The following is an 18,474-nucleotide window of genomic DNA, read 5'->3' on the forward strand; positions in this document are numbered from 1 at the left end:
TTGCTGTCTGAACTTGAGGATGTTGTGCATGTCTGTGCAGGTGTGTAGTAGGGTTGTATAGTATATCAGCTGACTTAAGCTGAAAATCAGCCAGTAAGTATAGTCTATTTCTAATGGCTTCATAATACAGTTCATGCCATTTTATATTTGATGTATATAATTAAGAAATATACAATTTATCATTATCCCTTAGTGACTGTAGTACAGATTCCAACACATTATTATGTGTTAATATTATTATTTATAGGTTTATAAATTTCAAGGGAGAGTCCTGTGATATCAGAGGCTTTATCACCATGACAACAGAAAAACTAAAGGGAGAACAGCAAGCACTTATAAAGTATTGGGCAAAAGCATGAAAATTTAGAGACTATCTGCACAAAATAGCTTCAGCCAGCTACTCCAGGCCAAGGTTATGGTAAATGGGCTGCATTTATATAGTGCTTTTCTAGTCTTAGCAACCACTCAAACGCTTTACAATACATACTTACACAAGTCAGCATTCACCCTTTCACACACAGACACATTCATACACTAATGGCAGAGGCTACCATGCAAGGTGCCACCTGCTCATCAGGAGAGAGGGATAAACATTCACAAGTACAGGAGCAATTTGGGGTTCAGTATCTTGCCCAAGGACACTTCGTCAAGACTTCAGGGACCACGAATCGAACCACCAACCTTCCGATTAGTGGACAACAGCTTTACCTCCTGAGCCTTTACAAACCCATACTGGTGGGAACTAAGTATACAAGTAAAGGGTTTCTGGTTAAGGTGTATTCCTGCTGTGGACCCAAAAACTGCTCCAGGTGAACTGCACTGGGGTTAAGTCTGTAAAAATGTGAAAAGACTTTTACCTGGCAAAGTCGAGGTCCGCCTCCCTGGACATGGTGATGTTGGTGAGGTTCTGTTGGAGGACAAAGATGTTCCTGCACATCTTTTTGATACCAGATTCGCTGATCCTCTTAAAGTACTGGGCCCCGTTGATTAGAATACAGGAGATCAGATGACCCAGACCTAGTGAGAGGGAAGAGGAGCAGCACAGAGAAGAATCAAAGGATGAAGAAGGGCGTAACAGGAGAAGCAGAAGGGAATAGAAAGGGTAAAGAGTCTTCTGTCAACATTTTAGTATTGGACTCAGGTACTAAACTATCTCTGTGAATCCAAATACATTTCTGCTTTAAAAAAGCAAGGTTGACGGTATTTCTCAGGCAGCTGTGCTGACCTTCAAATATGTACTGGAACTTGTGCTGCTGCAGGGCGGCTCCCATGGCCTCCTCTATAGCTGAGATGTCCTTGTTCAGTTTGACCACCAGTGGGTCGTAGTCCATGCTCTCCACATTAGCCACGATAGCATAATTGCCTTGCTTAGTCAGGGGGATCAGGTAATGGAAACAATGCACCCTGCATTGAGACATAGGAGGATAGGGAAGTTGAGGAATAGAAAAGAGAAAGTGGAAAATTAGATGTCTGACTTTGTTCTCTTTCTATTTCAGATCTTGTTGTACACCTGCTGATTTTGCTATAGCGCCCCCCCCCCCCCCCCCCATTCTCTTACAGTTCACTGTTGATATGTTGAAATCAACTATGAGAGAGTTTTAAAAGCATTACAGGGAATGGGAGAGAAAACGTTCTGTAAAGAGGTGAGGATGTATGTGAGGAGTATTATTTTCTCTCCTTAGTGTTTAACATAGTTAGAAGGTAGACTTTAGTCGGCACTGAGTGCTCTCTCTTCTCATGACCCACTTACCTACTCTAACACCTATAATTTAGAAAGAAATTATGTTTAGAGTAATCATACTATATCCACTTATTTATTTTACCACTACTTCCCTGCTGGATACTATTTAGCCAAGAAATATGATAAGTTAGGGGCAATCTGTAGAGCACAGTGCTGAATACAGTATGTTGTACAGCTCTTCAAGGTATAAAAACAATCTAGTATATTTACAGCCTTCACCTGTGAGTGAAGTACTTCATTTTAGACATTTCATAATTCATCTAGATTTCTTTTCAAAAAAAGTTATATTTGGTTAGATATGGTTCAAACACAGACCTGTGAGCTTGGCCAGTAAGCAGCTCCAGTGGAGCAATTGTGCGTTAAAACCTTACTGGAGGGCTTTTTCTATTCATTTTTCACCTTGGCTGGTAGAGGTACACAATCTTTTGTAAATAGGTTCATATCCAACTGCCACAAACAAAGCTGATTTAACTCTACAAGAAACCTAATATCAGAAACTGTCAGACATTTCAAATATTTTCTTTTTCTTTTTAATTCTTTCTTCTTTTTGATACTGTTACTGTAAACTAAAAAAAAAACTATCTTGTGAAGCAAAAAAAAAAAATACTCTAGGAAGTCCATGTTATCATTTTACACCCATGGTAACATATACCTTTTATATTACTTTTAGGACTGTAATAGATACAGACGGTGAATTTTAACACATCCTTTGACAATATGCCACATCTCTCTGCTCATTAAAACACCTACATTTTAGTCTGGGGTCATTTAGGTCCATAGAAGGCTCATTTCTGTCTAGACTTAAAGAGTCAATACTCTCATTATTCCATCATCACAGTGCCCTGAGCAGAAAGGTATGAATTGATATAGGTGAATGTCTCATCCCCTTAAGGCAAAGCTTTTTCGATGCCTCCCTCTCAATTCCCTTTCTCAGGCTATTCAATCATGTCTCCCACTTAGCTACTGTATCTCCCTTCTTTAACCCCCACCATCACTTTAACCTCCAAACTCATCTCTCTCCCATCTCCTCCTCCTTCCCATCTTGCTCTTTTCCTCATGGCTTCATTTAGCTGGTACCACTATCAGGGGAAATTCGCTAGATGGGGAGAGTCAATGGAGTGTGGCTTCTAGCTAGACATCAGCCTCAGGGAGGGTTTTCTACTGAAATCATAAACAATATTGCATAAGCTCTACAATAGTCTACAGGGAAATAGTGTTACATGGAGAGATGGAGAAAAAAAATGGGAGCGGGAGGTAGAAAGTATATGGTGTGGTAAATTAACTTGGATATGACATTCACACAAACACGTATTCAAGACAATATATAAAATCCTGAACATGTGCATTTATGGTACAATTGTCATGCCACTGATCATTTTTGTCCACATGATTTAATGACATCTCCTCTAAGATATGATCATGGTAACTGGGTGGTAAATGATTTAGTCGTACTATAACAATCTGTGTTTCCTTTAGCTAGGAAGTGACACAAATGAGTAATCCACATTTCTTGGGAAGAAGATAAGAAGAACACAAATTGTACACAAAGATTTATAATGATGCAGACAGAAATAGTAATCAAGGTGCCTAGCCGGGATGTTGCAATCTAGGGAGTAAATGAAATTAAATATGCTGCTTTTCTGTTAACTAAACATGCATCGACCCTGGAAAATAAGAAAGTGGCACATCTTGACAACTTAACTTAAGGCTTAAGGCAGCTAATAAGAACAGCTAATGAAGATGTTTTATAAATACATTCAAATTAAGTAAAACAAATTGATTCTTGACTTATTCACATACTTTTGACTGGGCTCATATGTAAAACTTCAACATTTTAAGTGTTATATAACATATAAAAGCAAACATTACTGATCATTTATAGACTTTTGAGCATTAAGAATGATTCTGAAAATCTGTTACCTCAAAGCGTAACAAGAGCACAATACATGTAATAATACCATATAAACCCCTACGTGCGTTTTCATTTATGCAATTTTTGTTAAGCATGGGTGAGTTTCTCCTGCATACCTGACCTCCAGGTGCAATACCAGAAGACAGCGGTCTGCAATATCCTGGAACCCCCTTGACAGGTCACTTAGAGTCTGGAGAATCTGCTCCCTGCTACGTTCACTCTGACCAACCACCTGGCTGTCTGCTGAGCATGGAGAAGCACCTGGATGGACAGAATAAACAGGAAGACACACCATGACACCATTAACAAACACAGCTGTACCAAATGGGGCAGTAGTAGTAGTGAGTAGAAGGGCCGTCCTTTAACTAGGGGAAGTAGGATGAAGTTTACACTGTACTGTACTCCAAGGTAATATGCATACATGTAATTTCATACTGACATAATTGGGTATTGAAAATGACACCAGCAAACCCATTAGCTCAACTACACACACTTGCGGAGTCCTTCAGTGTTTTCTTGTACTTTCTTCTTCTTCTCGCCACTTGTGCTGAGACAGCAGGAGCATGAGTCAGTGCACTGAATTGTAAACCACACGAAAGACCTGTGTGTGTGTGTGTGTGTGTGTGTGTGAGTAAAGAGAGAGCACGAGAGCATGATGAGTGTATATAAATTCTGCTCTGTGTAGATCAATGGCCATAAATTAGCAAGGGGAGGAACGGAGAGAAATTGGCCCCGTCAGTCATATGTAAGTCTATTTGGTCAATGAGGCGAGAGTGTGTGCGTGCGCGCGTGCGTGTGTGTACACAAAGAGTGACTGTTGAGCAGGAGAATGCAGGGGTTCACGATCAATGTGCCGCAGTCAAAGCCAGCTCCCCAGTTACTCTTCCTGCCCTTCACCGAAGGTCACACATGCATGCACGTAGGCACAGAGTAAGGACAGAGTGGCAGCAAGTCTAAACTAAGGCCAGTATACCCGGTTAATTTGTTTTACCTCTCTATGAATAATACTTTTTACTGATATTCCCCAAAACAAACCACTCCAAAGTTGTTGGTTACCTTTTTTATACATGGGTTCATTCATATAACACATTTTTATAGTAGCCCAACAAAAAAGATTTGCCCTAACCTGACGCAAGCCCTAATACATTCTAGAAATATCGTTTTACTTGGAAATGTCGCTAAAACTGTGGACTGACCCTAAGGTATGATAGAATAGTACATGTGCAGTCCTATAAACTGAAAAAGGACACAAGTTAGCTTTCCAGCTAACTGGAAAACACTATATCAGCTAACACTAAACAAACTAAACAGTGACGCAGACCTGTCTCCAGAAAAACCTTCCAGTAACATCAAGATGGTCGGTTGTCTTAAAATATGGATAATACTAGGGCTGCTCGATAATGGAAAAAAATCAAATTTACGATTATTTTGGTCAATATTGATATCAGCATTATTTAACACGATTACTTATAGACTTTTGGAAAGTTGTTGCATTTATTGAACTTTAAAAGCAGTGAAAACACCTAGAACTGTGAAATTTCCCTTAATACTTTTCCCATTTGAAATGTTTATTTTCCATTCAAAATAAAAGTTTACTTGCAAAACGTAATGTGCAAAATAAAAGCCGAAATCGTAATTGCGATAAAAATTTTGATTACTTGCACAGCCCTAGATAATACCATTAAAAATATGGATGTACCATTTACTGGAGAAAGAAATGTAGAACGAATCCTAAAAAGACAAAAAAGTTTCAGAAGAATCTAAGGAAAAAGGATAAGTTCATAAGACACTACAAGAATACCTCATATTTCATATCCACTAAAGATCCTACATTTATTTAAGTTTGATTGTATATCACTCCATCTGTCTTGGCTGGGTGATTACAACAAGCAAGCTGACCCAACAGTGCTGTAAATGAACATTTAACATCATGTAATTAATTCAAACATCTAACTGATACTACGAAACCTGGTTAATTGGACTCGATACCTGGCACAAACTTGGAGACAACATTAATGAAAGTACACCCGACAGTGTGTGTGTGTGTATATTTTATTTTTATTTTATTATTATTATTATTATTATTATTATTATTTATTTATTTCAAAAGAGAATAACTGTGCTTATCCCCCAACATTACTAAGGCCAAGTGAAGTTCAAAAATTGACTGTACACATATTTCTACACTGTTTGAAATCACAACTCTCAAAAGAATCTAAGTAATGCTTTGCTGCCTTTAGATGGTGAGTGCTTTTGTGTGCTCACGTTTGCATATTTTGTACATCATGGTGAATAGTGGTTCTGTCCCAATTACAGTTACTTTAAATTAACCCGATAAGAGAAAAGACCATTGGCGTAGGCAAACAGCAGTGAGGTATGTGCCATGGCCATTCAATCAATGAAGCAAACACACCCAGGACATCACTCTGACAGCTGCTCTTATGGCTTGTGTATCTAAGATATAAAGACAAAGGCTGGAGATTGCATTTCTTTTAAAGCTGTGATGTGTGGGGCTGTGTATGTAGAAGTGCTTAATGTACGTACTCTATGTATGAACTTACTTGCTAATTAACTGTCTTCTTGAGTAAACCTCTTAATAATGCGTGTGTGTGCTGTGTGAGACGGGACACTGCAATGCAGAGCCAGTTACAGGCAGTTTATAAAACCCAAAAAGACTTTGACTCTGGCTTAAACCTAACAAATAAGTAGTCAGACTTCCAAAATGCTCCATCCTCTCTCATTTCTCGCTCCACAAAGTTGTAAGTACATATAAGCCTTCCTTTCCTTTTTAATCAGTTCCATTGTTAACACAGCTGGAACCACCTCCGAAAGTTCTGAGATAATTAAGGGGTAGGGTTGCTAACATTTTAGGCCTATAATCAGTCTTTATTTTTGTTCATCTGACTATTTCACAATAAACTAGTGTTAAGACTGGCGTAACTTAATAGACTAGCTTAAAGATACAGTAGGTAAGACTTATAAAACTAACTTTCTGTCATATTTGCTGAAACTGACCCTATGTTCCAGTAGAACTATATGAAGCAGGTAATTAAACAGGTAACTAGAAAATGCATTTCCTGCGGAAAATGCGTGGGAATGCTGAATAGCTGAATTGCTAAAGCTAAACTGGATGAATAGCTTAAATCAGTAAGAAGAAGTTAAAGTAGTGATAATAGCTGAAAAAGTGGAAATCGGTAGAATGAGTATGAATTTCATTAAAAAGTTGAATAACACCACTAATGTATAAAGTAATTTATATGTTATATAATATTTTATCTGAAATTATGAATCAGTATGGAAAACTTACAAATGCTGTGAGAAACATTGATGAAAATGCAGAAATATGGAACAAATTGTTTGATCTAAACTGCTGAAAAACTTGTAAGTTGGAAGTTGAACTGCACATAAGTTAAGAGCTAAAATACATTTTAGAAAAGCTGGAAGCTAAACCGTAATACTGTCAAAAGTGGACGTTTCAATGAATTGACTAAGAAGACTTATTATCAGCCATATCCATTGCATAGAACAAACAAGCAGAAAGAGAGAGAGAGAGGAAAAAGAGAGGAAAGATAAAAGGAGAGGAAAAAAGAGAAAAGGAATCAACTTTCAATAGCATATATGTCAGTGGTAACACACCTTTGGAGCAAGTATGGGTTAAGTGTTTACTTCAGGGACACATTGATTGATGTACCTCAGTGTGTGTATATATGTGTGGCTGTGTGGCTGTGTGTGTGTGTGTGTGTGTGTGTGTGTGTGTGTGTGTGCGCGCGTATGTGTTGGTGTGTGTCTGTGTGTGTGTGTGTGTGTATGTGTTTGTGTGTATGTGTGTGTGTGTGTGTCTGCATATGTGTGTGTGTGCGTGTGTGTGTTTGTGTGTGTGTGTGTGTGTGTGCATGTGTTTCTGTGTCTGCATGTGTGTGTGCATGTGTGTGTGTGTGTGTTTGCGTGTGTGTTTCTGCATATGTGTGTTGGTGTGTGTGTGTGTCTGCATTTGTGTGTGTGTTTGTGTGTGTGTGTGTGTGTGTGTGTGTCTGCATGTGTGTGTGCATGTGTGTGTTGTGTTTGCGTGTGTGTTTCTGCATATGTGTGTTGGTGTGTGTCTGTGTGTGCGTATGTGTGTGTGTGTCTGTGTGTGGCTGTGTGTGTGTGTGCGTGTCTGCATATATGTGTGTGTGTGTGTGCATGTGTGTTTTGGTGTGTGTGTGTATGTGTGTGTGTGCGTGTCTGTGTGTGTGTTTGCGTGTGTGTTTTTGTGTGTCTGTTTGTGTGTGTGTGTGTGTGTGTGTGTGTGTGTGTGTGTGTGTTTGCGTGTGTGTGTGTGTGTGTGTGTGTGTGTGTGTGTGTGTGTGTGTGTGTGTGTGTGTGTGTGTGTGCCTCTGTGTGTGAGAAAAGACAGACAAAATATAATGTTTTTTATGTCTGGTGAAAAGTGCTGTGTCATGCTATAAAGATTATCACAACATTACGTTACATCTCATTTAGCTTACACTTTTATCCAAAGCAACTTCCAATTGCTATATATGTCAGATGTAACACGGCTCAAAGTGGGCTTCGAACCTGGGTCTCCGAATCCAAGGGCATGTGTCATAAAAGAAAAAAGAAAAGGAAAAAAAACAGGAAAGAAAACAAATTGCTATAGGGATTGAGTGTTCTGCTTAAGGACACATCAGTTAATGTAGCAGAATAAGATTTGAACCCAGGTCTTCCATGTCAAAGGTATGTGTCATAACCACTACACTATGATTGAAAAGTGTTAGAGTTGGAAGCTAAACTGCATTATCTAAGTGAAGAGCTAAAATACATTAGAAAAGCTGGAAGATGAACTGTAATACTGTCAAAGATGAAAGTTGAAATGAATTACCTGAAAATGTCTTAATATTTAAAAAAGTATAAATAGTAGAAGAAGTTGAAGAAGTCCTATCATTAGCTGAAAGAGATGAACATTTTAAAAGGTGAATGGTTTTAATAGCTGAATGTATGCAGAAGTTACGGAGAGCCAAAATAAAACGTCAATAGCTGAATTGCTAAAGCTAAACTGGTTGAGTAGCTTAAATCCGTAAGAATAAGTTGAAGTAGTGAGAATAGCTGAAAAAGGGAAATAACATCTTGGTCAGGGACACATTGACAGGTGTACCACAATGGGATTTGAACCCATGTCTCCCACACCAAAGGCATACAACATATCCACTATGCTATCATCAGTATAGCTGACTGGAGTTCCTTCAGCTCTAATAAAGCCTTTCTTTGATCTGTCATTACCACACCTGCTGTTAATATGTCACCTGTGGCACGCTACAGCTATTCAGAGACAGATTTTTTGAAAAGGGGGAAATTGTAAGGATTGGAAAAGATGTAGAACATTGTGAGGTCTGAGTATATTTTCTAACTGATAATGACTCACAAATGTAGAAATGTCTGAAAAGGCTGAAAGACTGCTGCTGCTGTCTGTGAAAGTGTTGTCATGGTGACGAGTGTTTATAATCATCCTTTGAACAGTTAACGACCGTGTCACCTGCTGTTAAACTGCACCACACCTGCTAATGCTGAGTGAGAGACAGTGTGAGAGAACCCTTCAAACAACCCTTCAAACAAGCCTTAATAAATCCACAACAGTACATGCTATCGAAACACCGACTTCACAGTTAGAGACACAAGACCTTTGTGAACGTATTCATGTAAGATTTATGTTGATAAACTTAAAAATGTGGGCATATCAGCGATTTAAAAAAGTGGCTCGCTCTGCGTTTCGCTGGGAAATGTGGAGGACATTTAACATGGCCGTGAATGGAGGGAGATGTGGAACTCTTGTCATTTGGAAACTCATCGAGCCAAAAGTATAAGGCATATCTCATAACTGAGCACATTGGCTGAAACTAGACAAAAATACCTACGTTTTGATGTATAAATTGTGTATGACAAGTAGATATTGTGGGCGTGAGAGCAATTTATAGAGAGGGGACAAAGTTTTTTTTTCTAAGCTGCTGCACTCTAACGATGACATCATCCACTGACAGACGCAACACACACTCACTAGAAACGCAGAAAAATCCTGAAATGATCACTAAACTTAAACAGCTTTTTCACAACAACTGTAAAAGATATCAAACTGAAAAGCCATAACCTAATACCTGAATATTTTGTGAACATTTTAAAGTTTGTTTGGCTTCTGTAGGTGAAAGTATGAAGGAGCTGAAAATTTTGGGAGCGGAAGAAGATTTGAAGGATTTGAAGCATGCTCTCATTCACTTCAATGTTAAAAAAAAGTCATAAAAAGCTTACTATTTTAAAAAGTATAAATAGTAGAAAAAAAGTTGAAGAAGTCCCATCATTAGCTGAAAGAGCTGAACATTTTAAAAGTTGAATGGTTTTAATAGCTGAACGTATGCAGAAGTTACAGAGAGCCAAAAAACGTACGGAATAAGAATAAATAAAGAACAGGATAACAATAGTTGGAATGCTGCTGAACAGCATTCCCACTAATTAAAAAAATTCTGGCTCCTCTGGCATCACCTACAGCCTGTAGTGTGATTTGCAAAAATCCACAGCTCCCTGTTCAGATGCACCAATCAGGGCCAGGGGGGGTGTCAATCACTGCTCATGCACACGCATTCATTCACCCTTGTGGGGGGAGGGGTTTAGGAGACCGTTTGGGCTTTAGCAGAAAGGGGGGAGGGACTGAGAAGTTGTCGATGTTCAAATTCTTTGGCTAAGTCCTGGATCTTCACAATCCTACCTACAGCACTTTTAACATACTGTATAAAATCCATATTACGATATCTACTCTAGTGCCTCCTCCACTGGCAGAAAACTGATTGCCAAGGATTAGATCTTTAGGTTGGCAATATCAATATTAATCTGGCTAAATGAGCCACAGGAATGACAAACAAGATTGGTCTTAACAGAAAAAATCCACAATGATTTCTCAAGGGAGCGGAGCATAATGACATTAATAGACTTCATTTGATTGTATTTAGCAGATGTTGTTTTATTCTTCCTAGTCATCTTATCAGATCATTATTTTGTACAGAATGCAGCACGGAAACACAATACTGCCACTCAAACTAAGAGCCACAATTACAAGAATATTACCTATGCAGTTAAGGAACCTAAAGGCTGCATTAAAAGATCTATGATTTTATCGATGTCTATTGGAAGCAAATGAATAGTAACGTCATCAAGTGTTTGGTGCAGCTAGCAGTGCCCTGACTGTATATACAGATATCAAACAGATCAGATATCATTTTTATAGTTGTTGTGTTGTGCACGTGTGTGTGTGTGCATGTGTGTGAGTGTGAGAGAGAGAGAGAGAGAGAGAGAGAGAGAGAGAGAGAGAGAGAGAGCGCATTTCACTTGTTCTGCCTGTGGGAGTGTTTTCCCTCCAAAAGTGTGCGTATGTGCACATAAGCGAGTGTGTGAATGTGACTCGAAGGCTTCTGTTTCCTCTCATGTGCATTACACTCACTCACTCACTTTGGCAGCAGAAAGGAAGAAAAAAAAAGGGCTCGCCGTGGCACACACTGCTGGAGGTCTCCCCAGGGGGTGTTCGTGAAACACACGCACATGCCCAAAAACATGCACGCACAGACACACAGAAACACAGACAGGCACGGATTCCTGTTGTCACCCCAGCCTACGTTGCTCTAATGATGCGACAGTGGCATCGCAGCATGGGGGGGCACCATTAGAGTCAGGGACAGACGGGCAAAAAGAGACGAATCATTGGTCCTGACTGACAACTTTCTTGCTCTTTTTTCTTTTTTCTCTGCTGATTAAATGTTAGGATATGTATGTGCGTGTATCTATTTATGCGCTCATGTGTTGGTATGCAAGGGTGTGTGTGTGTGTGTGTGTGTGTGTGTGTGTGTGTGTGTGTGTGTGTGTGTGTGTGTGTGCGCTCTGTGCTTATCCAATTATTTTCGAATCTCATCTAAGAGAAACGTCTGTTTGCCATCTGCAGAAGATGAGGGTGGCAGACATTAAGGGAGAATATCAGTAATAGAATTCACATTCTTACACACATACCGCATGCAGATGCATAAATACACGGACAGTTTAAATTAACACAAAACCAATCTTGCACTCTTTGACCTGTGTGTCATTAAGGGGATAAACAGCACATTAGGGTTCAAGAAAACAATGTAACTTCACATATTCTGTGGCACTGACAAATGGAGATGCTAATACATTTGATATAAATCATGATCGGTTTGTTTAAAAAGTACAACACGCCCTACCTCTCAATAGAAGAGAGAAAAGAAGAGAAAATAGAGAAAGATAAGCAAAGGACAGTATCCTGCAGGGGTGGAATGATGAATGATTCATAAATGACTGAGTAAGAGCGGAGGGGCGTTATTAATTATTTTGCTGCCTCTGGTAGAGGATGAACATCTTTAAATGGGGATTTCAACTTCTGTCCAGAGAGAATGAGGCGGGGGGAAGAGAGAGATAAAAATTGAGAAAGCAATTGACAGATTTTGATATCTGAAGACCCCAAATTGCTTAATGGTCCCTTATGATGAGAGATAATCAAAACATGCTAGACATTTTGGACAAAAACGGAGAAACCCACATGCATTAAACAAAAAAATAATATTTCGACTACTGAAAAAAACTACACCATCATCTCCCACTGCAACTTGTCCCCCAGGCCTCTGCAGTGAATAAGAATGAGTTCTTAGTCAACTTGCTTTGTTAAATGGAGTAAAAAAAAAAAAAATAAAAAAAAAAAACATTGCTGAAGGGAAGGACCTACAGTCACCATAGTCAAGGTTAAAAAAAGTGTATTTCATAAGCCCTCCGCATGCAGCAGAGCAACCACTGTAGAGAGACGGAACTTATTCCCACAAGGACTCACGGTTATTGTCCAGAAACCCTGCAGCATAGATTAGAGGCCTTGAACATGAACACATACATTTGCAAACAAGCACATTTTAAGTGTTGGTTGGCAGCAACAGTCTGCAAAAAACACTGTCCACTAGACAGCTCTTCACACTGTTCATGATCTCCTGTTTGCAAGTCCATATTCAGTACACAAAGATCCAACAAGGCTGCCAGACACACTGGCAAATGTTATTAAAATGTCTTAAATTCATATATACACACACAGTAGTCAACAACAACAACAACAACAAAAGGCTGGCATGCTAACATTTCCCCACAGGCGTATGTGTGTGTTTGTGTTGTCGGGCAAATATTGTCAGAGTGGATTAGAAGTCCAGTGCTGCGACCATATGGGTGATAAGACCCTTTCTGCAGCCACCTTCACGGCAGATCACCATCAGTGGTCTGTCTGCACACACACAGAGTCCTCATTAACAGTGTAACGCGCACGTGCGCACACACAAACAAACAAACACACACACACACTTCAGACATTCTTAATCTGACCCAGATATCTACACATGAAGCTGCATGTGCACACAAACTTAAATTTTGTTTTCATACTTCATACTTTCATAGAGCATAACAAGGTGTGTACAGTAACTACATATCCAGAAGGATTTAATCACACTGGAAGGTGACCAAACCAAACAGACACTGAAGAGATTACCAACCCAGCCATGGACTTAATCTACCAGACCCATACCACTTGAAAGAAAAAGGAGACCAATGTTCACACTACCAGGATGAGGCAGAAGGAAGGATACAGTAGAGGGAAGAAAGAAAAGAAAGAATGACGCAAGAAAGTTAGAAAGAGGAATGAAAGAAAGAAAAAGCAAATAGAGGGAGAGGAAAATGAGTTGTTCATACCTGACTGCATCTGTAATATAAAATCCAATTTGGAGAGGCATAGACGTGAGGCGAAGGGGTGGAGGACGAGATAAGGTGGGGTCCTTTTTTCCTGCCGTAGCCTTGTCCCATCTCACACAGAGCACGCTTATGTACGTACACACACACACACACACACACACACACACACACACACACACACACACACACACAGTCCGCCATCAACTCGGCAAACACTAAATAATGAACAGTACGGAGGCTGTCCCAGCATGATAAGTGACTGCCCTATCCTTCCCATTAGTGCCACCCGCTAGAAGTAATGATAATTATGTCACGTCCCTTCCCGTACTTTTATTGAATTCTTATCTATGAATAAACGAAGAAAGCTAGCGTCACAGTGAGAGGGAAGGGAAGAGTTTAAAAAGAGATAGTGGCAAAGTCAAGCTCAAATAAGAATATCTGAAAATTCTCATTTAATTATTTTACGTCTGAAAGAAAAGCGGCGATATGGAACAGCAAAATAGTGCAAGTTCAATGAGCAATCAGAGGTTTGACGCTAGAGACTTGTGACCATCACTGATAAGGCTTGAAGCCCTCTCTCTATCCCTCTAAGAAAGGAGCATAATTTACCAGAGCTCAGCCAAAAGACCACAATACTGCAGTGAACTAAGTTTCTCCAGAGTACTGTAACACAATAACTACAGAGGTGAATGAAAGAGCTGAATGAATATAGGTGACAAAACATGACTGAAAAAATGAAGTCTGACATCTGTTTATGTTGTAAGAATTTCGGTGGAAAGCTTTCATACTGCACATTTATACTCTAGTTTTGATGATAAAAATACAAAATATTAGTCATTAATAGGAGTAATAACTCCTTGATTGCCATCATATGATGTTAATAAAAAGATATGGACTTAAAGGAGAATATTACAAGATGCTAGAATCTCTATTAAGAGATTAAAAGTGTTCTTGAAGTGATAGAGGATAAAAACATCACTGTTAATGATAAGTGATTAACAAGACCTACATAAAGACAATGTGTTGGACACACACACACACACACACACACACACACACACACACACACACACGGGAATGTATGAAATGCTTTTGAGTCCTGATTAGGGTAGGCATTTATGTGCACACATTCACAGAGGCAGAGCCAAGGATAATGAGTGTGTGTGTGTAAAGTGCTCTTTGACAACTCCAGTAGAGAAGGTAATGAGTGTGTGATAATACACTCAAACAAGAGCTTAATGAGGCACAGGTAAAGTAAGTGTTGCTACAGAGGTACTGCAACTAAAGATGAGAAAACTTCATACACCACTGACTGTGACCCTCCATAAAGCATCCAGACAATGTTTTTTAATCTGCAGTGTATTCTGATCAATAACTGCTTAATGACCTGAGAGACTAGTAGCACTGTCTCCTGGAAAAAAAGTCCATGGTGTAATATTTCTCTATAATGTAATACACCAGTCAGAAGAGGATGTATGGTGTCTCAGAGGCTTGTCCCCAGGTGCTTCCAGCTTCACTAAACCACCATACTTCTGAAATATGTTGGATGTGATGTAAAACACAAACGTATACTTAGTATTTTCCCAGCTAGTAACATTTTTGACAGCCATGAAAGCCTCTCTGTCTGTGCCAAAATGGCAAAAACAATAAACTAAGGAAATAAAATGACAGGAAGGATAGTCTAATTTTTGTGCAATTCAACCATTCAACAAGCAGCAGCATTCATGTGTCCAAGACAATGATCAGTTTTTCAGTATGCTGAATAAAAAAGCAACAGATGTCTGCGTTGGCGTCAGTGTGCCGGGTGGATAAATGTACTGCATATGTCAATGTTTGTGTCAAAAATATCTCAAAGTTTTGCTTTATTTAATTTCATCAACAGAGTAACACCTTCAGATATATCCAGTTAGAAGGAACAGGGTGTTTGGGTAAATTGAGGATAATCCAGTTGGTTAGGTGATAAATATCAGCATACAGTCTTTCAATCACTTTGCACATACAATCTAGTGATGTTACAGATTCTTGTCCATATGCATAAATGAGACCTTAATTATGCAAAGAAGTATGAGTTTAGTATGAGTCTGTTTTTTTGCCAAGATAACTAGGAGAGAAGGAGATGAGGTGATGTTCTTCATTAAAATTAAGCGTTTGCTACAATACCACTCTGTAACATTGTAACAATGGCAATATGACAAAGGTGCCAGTATACTTAATTAGAACTGCTTGCTGGATGGTCAAACAGCTTCAGAAACCCTCTCCCCCCACACTTTTTTAACGTCAGAATTGGGGCGTCCGTCAATTTCTGTAACTTTCTTAAAGTGACAGTCTGACATTAACACCCATATCACGCAGTGATTTTCCAGCTGTTCCGAGGTGAGACAGTATGCAGGGTTTGAACTTCTCTCTCAGGGTCTCTTTTTTCATCTGTTACACAGCTATTTAGGTCACTTTTTGTGTTTGTGTGTTACAACTGAGTGCCACACTATGAATACCTTTCAGGAGAGATTGTCTTAAAGTGTGCACGATTTTCTCATATTTAAATGGTTATCATGTCTCGTCCTTCTCTATGATGGCTGGCTTTTGACCCCTTCTTTGAGTGTGGTCATCTGGAACAGCTTTTACCCTCAGACGGGGAGGGACAACACGTTGTACAGATGAGTAATTTTTAGCACAACCTTGCGCTTAGACATGAGTTTGCAATGATGTAAACTGACCGTGGATCCCAATTCAATCGCACCGATGACTGGATATGTTCAAATACCATTGTTTCCTTCCCGATACCAGTGTGTTAAAAAAAAATGTATATATATATATATATATATATATTTATTATCTAGTTTGACAGCCAGTCACAATGGAAAAAAACCCTAAATAATACTTCAAATTAGATTTTTTTTTCCTGGGCTAAATTGATGGTATAGGATCAGTGCATAGACCTGCATACTTCTGGATACCAGCATTTTAGGCAGTATCAGAGGCCACATTCCAAATAATGCTTCCCTTACTCACTGGAGGTATGAGGCAGGTTAGTGAAGAAGGTCTTAAGGCGACCAGCAAGCCACTCCATGCTCTCATGAAGGTTGGCCAGAGCCTTCAGGTCACTGACGTCCCGCAAGATCTCATTCTGGGGGATTAACTTGTCTCCTAGGTTCCCAGTCAGCACCTCCGACTCCTTAGCAAAAGCCGCCCTGAAAGATGCAGAGAATGAAGGGTGTAAGAGTTTGTGTGGATAGAAGGATAGACACAATATATTGTTGGCAAAGAAAAACATAATTTGACCATCACTCAAACAGCAAACTCCCTTTATAAAAAATAACTGCTATGAAAAAGTACTAGGGAAAATATATTTCTGATGTCTACGAGGCATGACTATGAAAAACCCTATAATCAGTCTACAGTATAAGTTATTTGCAGAAAATTACCAGTTATTGGTTTGCTGGTTGGATTCATAATGCCGGCACTGCAGAGGCAGTGAGTGGCACACATAAATGCTATAATAGAAGCCAATTTTCATGAAATAAAACATAATGGATGGCTGAACAGAATGGATGTCCAAGTGTATGTGTTTTTTATTTATAAAGTGTGTTCATACAGTTTGGGATTGAAAATGGTTAAAATATTATAATAATCCAATGCTTAAATGCACAATATTGTGGGACTGACTAGGGCTGTGACATTTACAATGATGCACAAATGTCCAAACTAGATAAATAGAAACAAGAGGGGCATGTCAGGAAGATAGGAACACAACAAAGTTGGACACAGTGTTAAGACAATTTTGTAGAAATAGTCACTTTAAAAGGAAGGAGTTGCTAAGTAGCTAAAAAGTCAGTAGGAGAGAAAAACAACAGGTAATGGAGACCATTTAGAAGTGGAAGACAAACAGACGGCAGAGATTTAAAAGGGTGGAAAAACAGAGACTCGGAGATCAAAACCCCCTTTGACACGCGCTTATATTTACAAGCGCTTGTGGTTTTGGAAGGATAATTGACTTTGGTGACTGGCAAGAAAGAAGGGGAGAGAGCGGGGAAGTTGGAGAACTAAACCTCAACACCACAGTGCTGCAAATACATGGCATGTGGACTCCAGAGTCACCAGGATGCCCACAAGATCAACATTCTTTGAACAACAAATTGGTTAAAACAAAAACACTAGACACACAACTACATATACTCTCACATATAGGCATGTGTAGCTTATAAATGAGGCTTAATCAACGCACAGGGTTGCAAGTTGTGTAGAAGCTAATGCCCCTTTAATAGTGATGAAAACATCAAATCAAACAGCCTTATGGTCTCCTGCTATCTCTGAGCTCTCATAGTGTGTGTGTGTGTGTGTGTGTGTGTGTGTGTGTGTGTGTGTGTGTGTGTGTGAGAGAGAGAGAGAGGGAGGGAGGGCGCATACAACAGATTGACTTTCTTTGGCCACACACAACCAATTTATTTATTTACTTTACTATTCCGCTCCAATGAGCTCCAGTGTTCCCTGAAGAGTGCGCACATTCAAAGCCAATTTCGATAAGACTGCCCCCCCCTTTCCCCCACCTCCGTCTGCTCTCCTTATATTTTCCTATTTTGCTTCTCCCTCAGTTCCTTACTTCCTTCAGATAAAAGGTGTTTAAAAGAGCAATCATGACTTTTTTATGGTTGCATCTTAGTCAACAACAGAAGGTTCAATAATATGTGAATAAAGGAGCAAAGACAGGAGGGAGGGATTATTTGCGCAATTGCGGTGGTGTATGTCTACTCTTCCTTGTTTGTGTGTGTAAAATGTGCACCAGTGTGTGTACTTGTACTTGTTTGAGTACAAGTTCTTTATGACATAGGCACATTTATATAAACTAGTATATAATGTTCTCTGTGTGTGTATATGTGTGTGTACCGAGTAAAGTCCTCTTCATCCTCTCTCTTCTGTCGCGTCTGTCTGGGTTGGGCCATATTTGCCCAGTTAGGGAGCGACTGGAGCAGACGACTGATGTCCTCGTCTTTAGACCAGGAAGCACTGATGGTGAGCTTCTCCTCACACTGGACTACACCCCTGAGAACACACAGACATCATGAAATGTAGACAA

At 39.4% G+C, this 18,474-nt stretch overlaps 1 protein-coding gene across 1 annotated transcript in view; it reads right to left on the bottom strand.

The window, feature by feature from the left end:
* The window catches only part of exoc4 (exocyst complex component 4), a 118,384-nt gene that overhangs the window by 11,566 nt on the left and 88,344 nt on the right, over nt 1-18,474 (bottom strand). Inside the window, exons 15-19 of the mRNA XM_031313356.2 lie at nt 18,285-18,440; nt 16,413-16,591; nt 3,770-3,914; nt 1,226-1,404; nt 858-1,017 (exon numbers count right to left, since the gene is read on the bottom strand). Of these exons, the coding sequence (XP_031169216.1) occupies nt 858-1,017; nt 1,226-1,404; nt 3,770-3,914; nt 16,413-16,591; nt 18,285-18,440 (819 nt within the window). The remainder of the gene's footprint in view (nt 1-857; nt 1,018-1,225; nt 1,405-3,769; nt 3,915-16,412; nt 16,592-18,284; nt 18,441-18,474) is intronic.

The sequence above is a fragment of the Sander lucioperca genome, chromosome 20, assembly GCF_008315115.2.
Source record: "Sander lucioperca isolate FBNREF2018 chromosome 20, SLUC_FBN_1.2, whole genome shotgun sequence".
NCBI classification, from domain to species: domain Eukaryota; kingdom Metazoa; phylum Chordata; class Actinopteri; order Perciformes; family Percidae; genus Sander; species Sander lucioperca.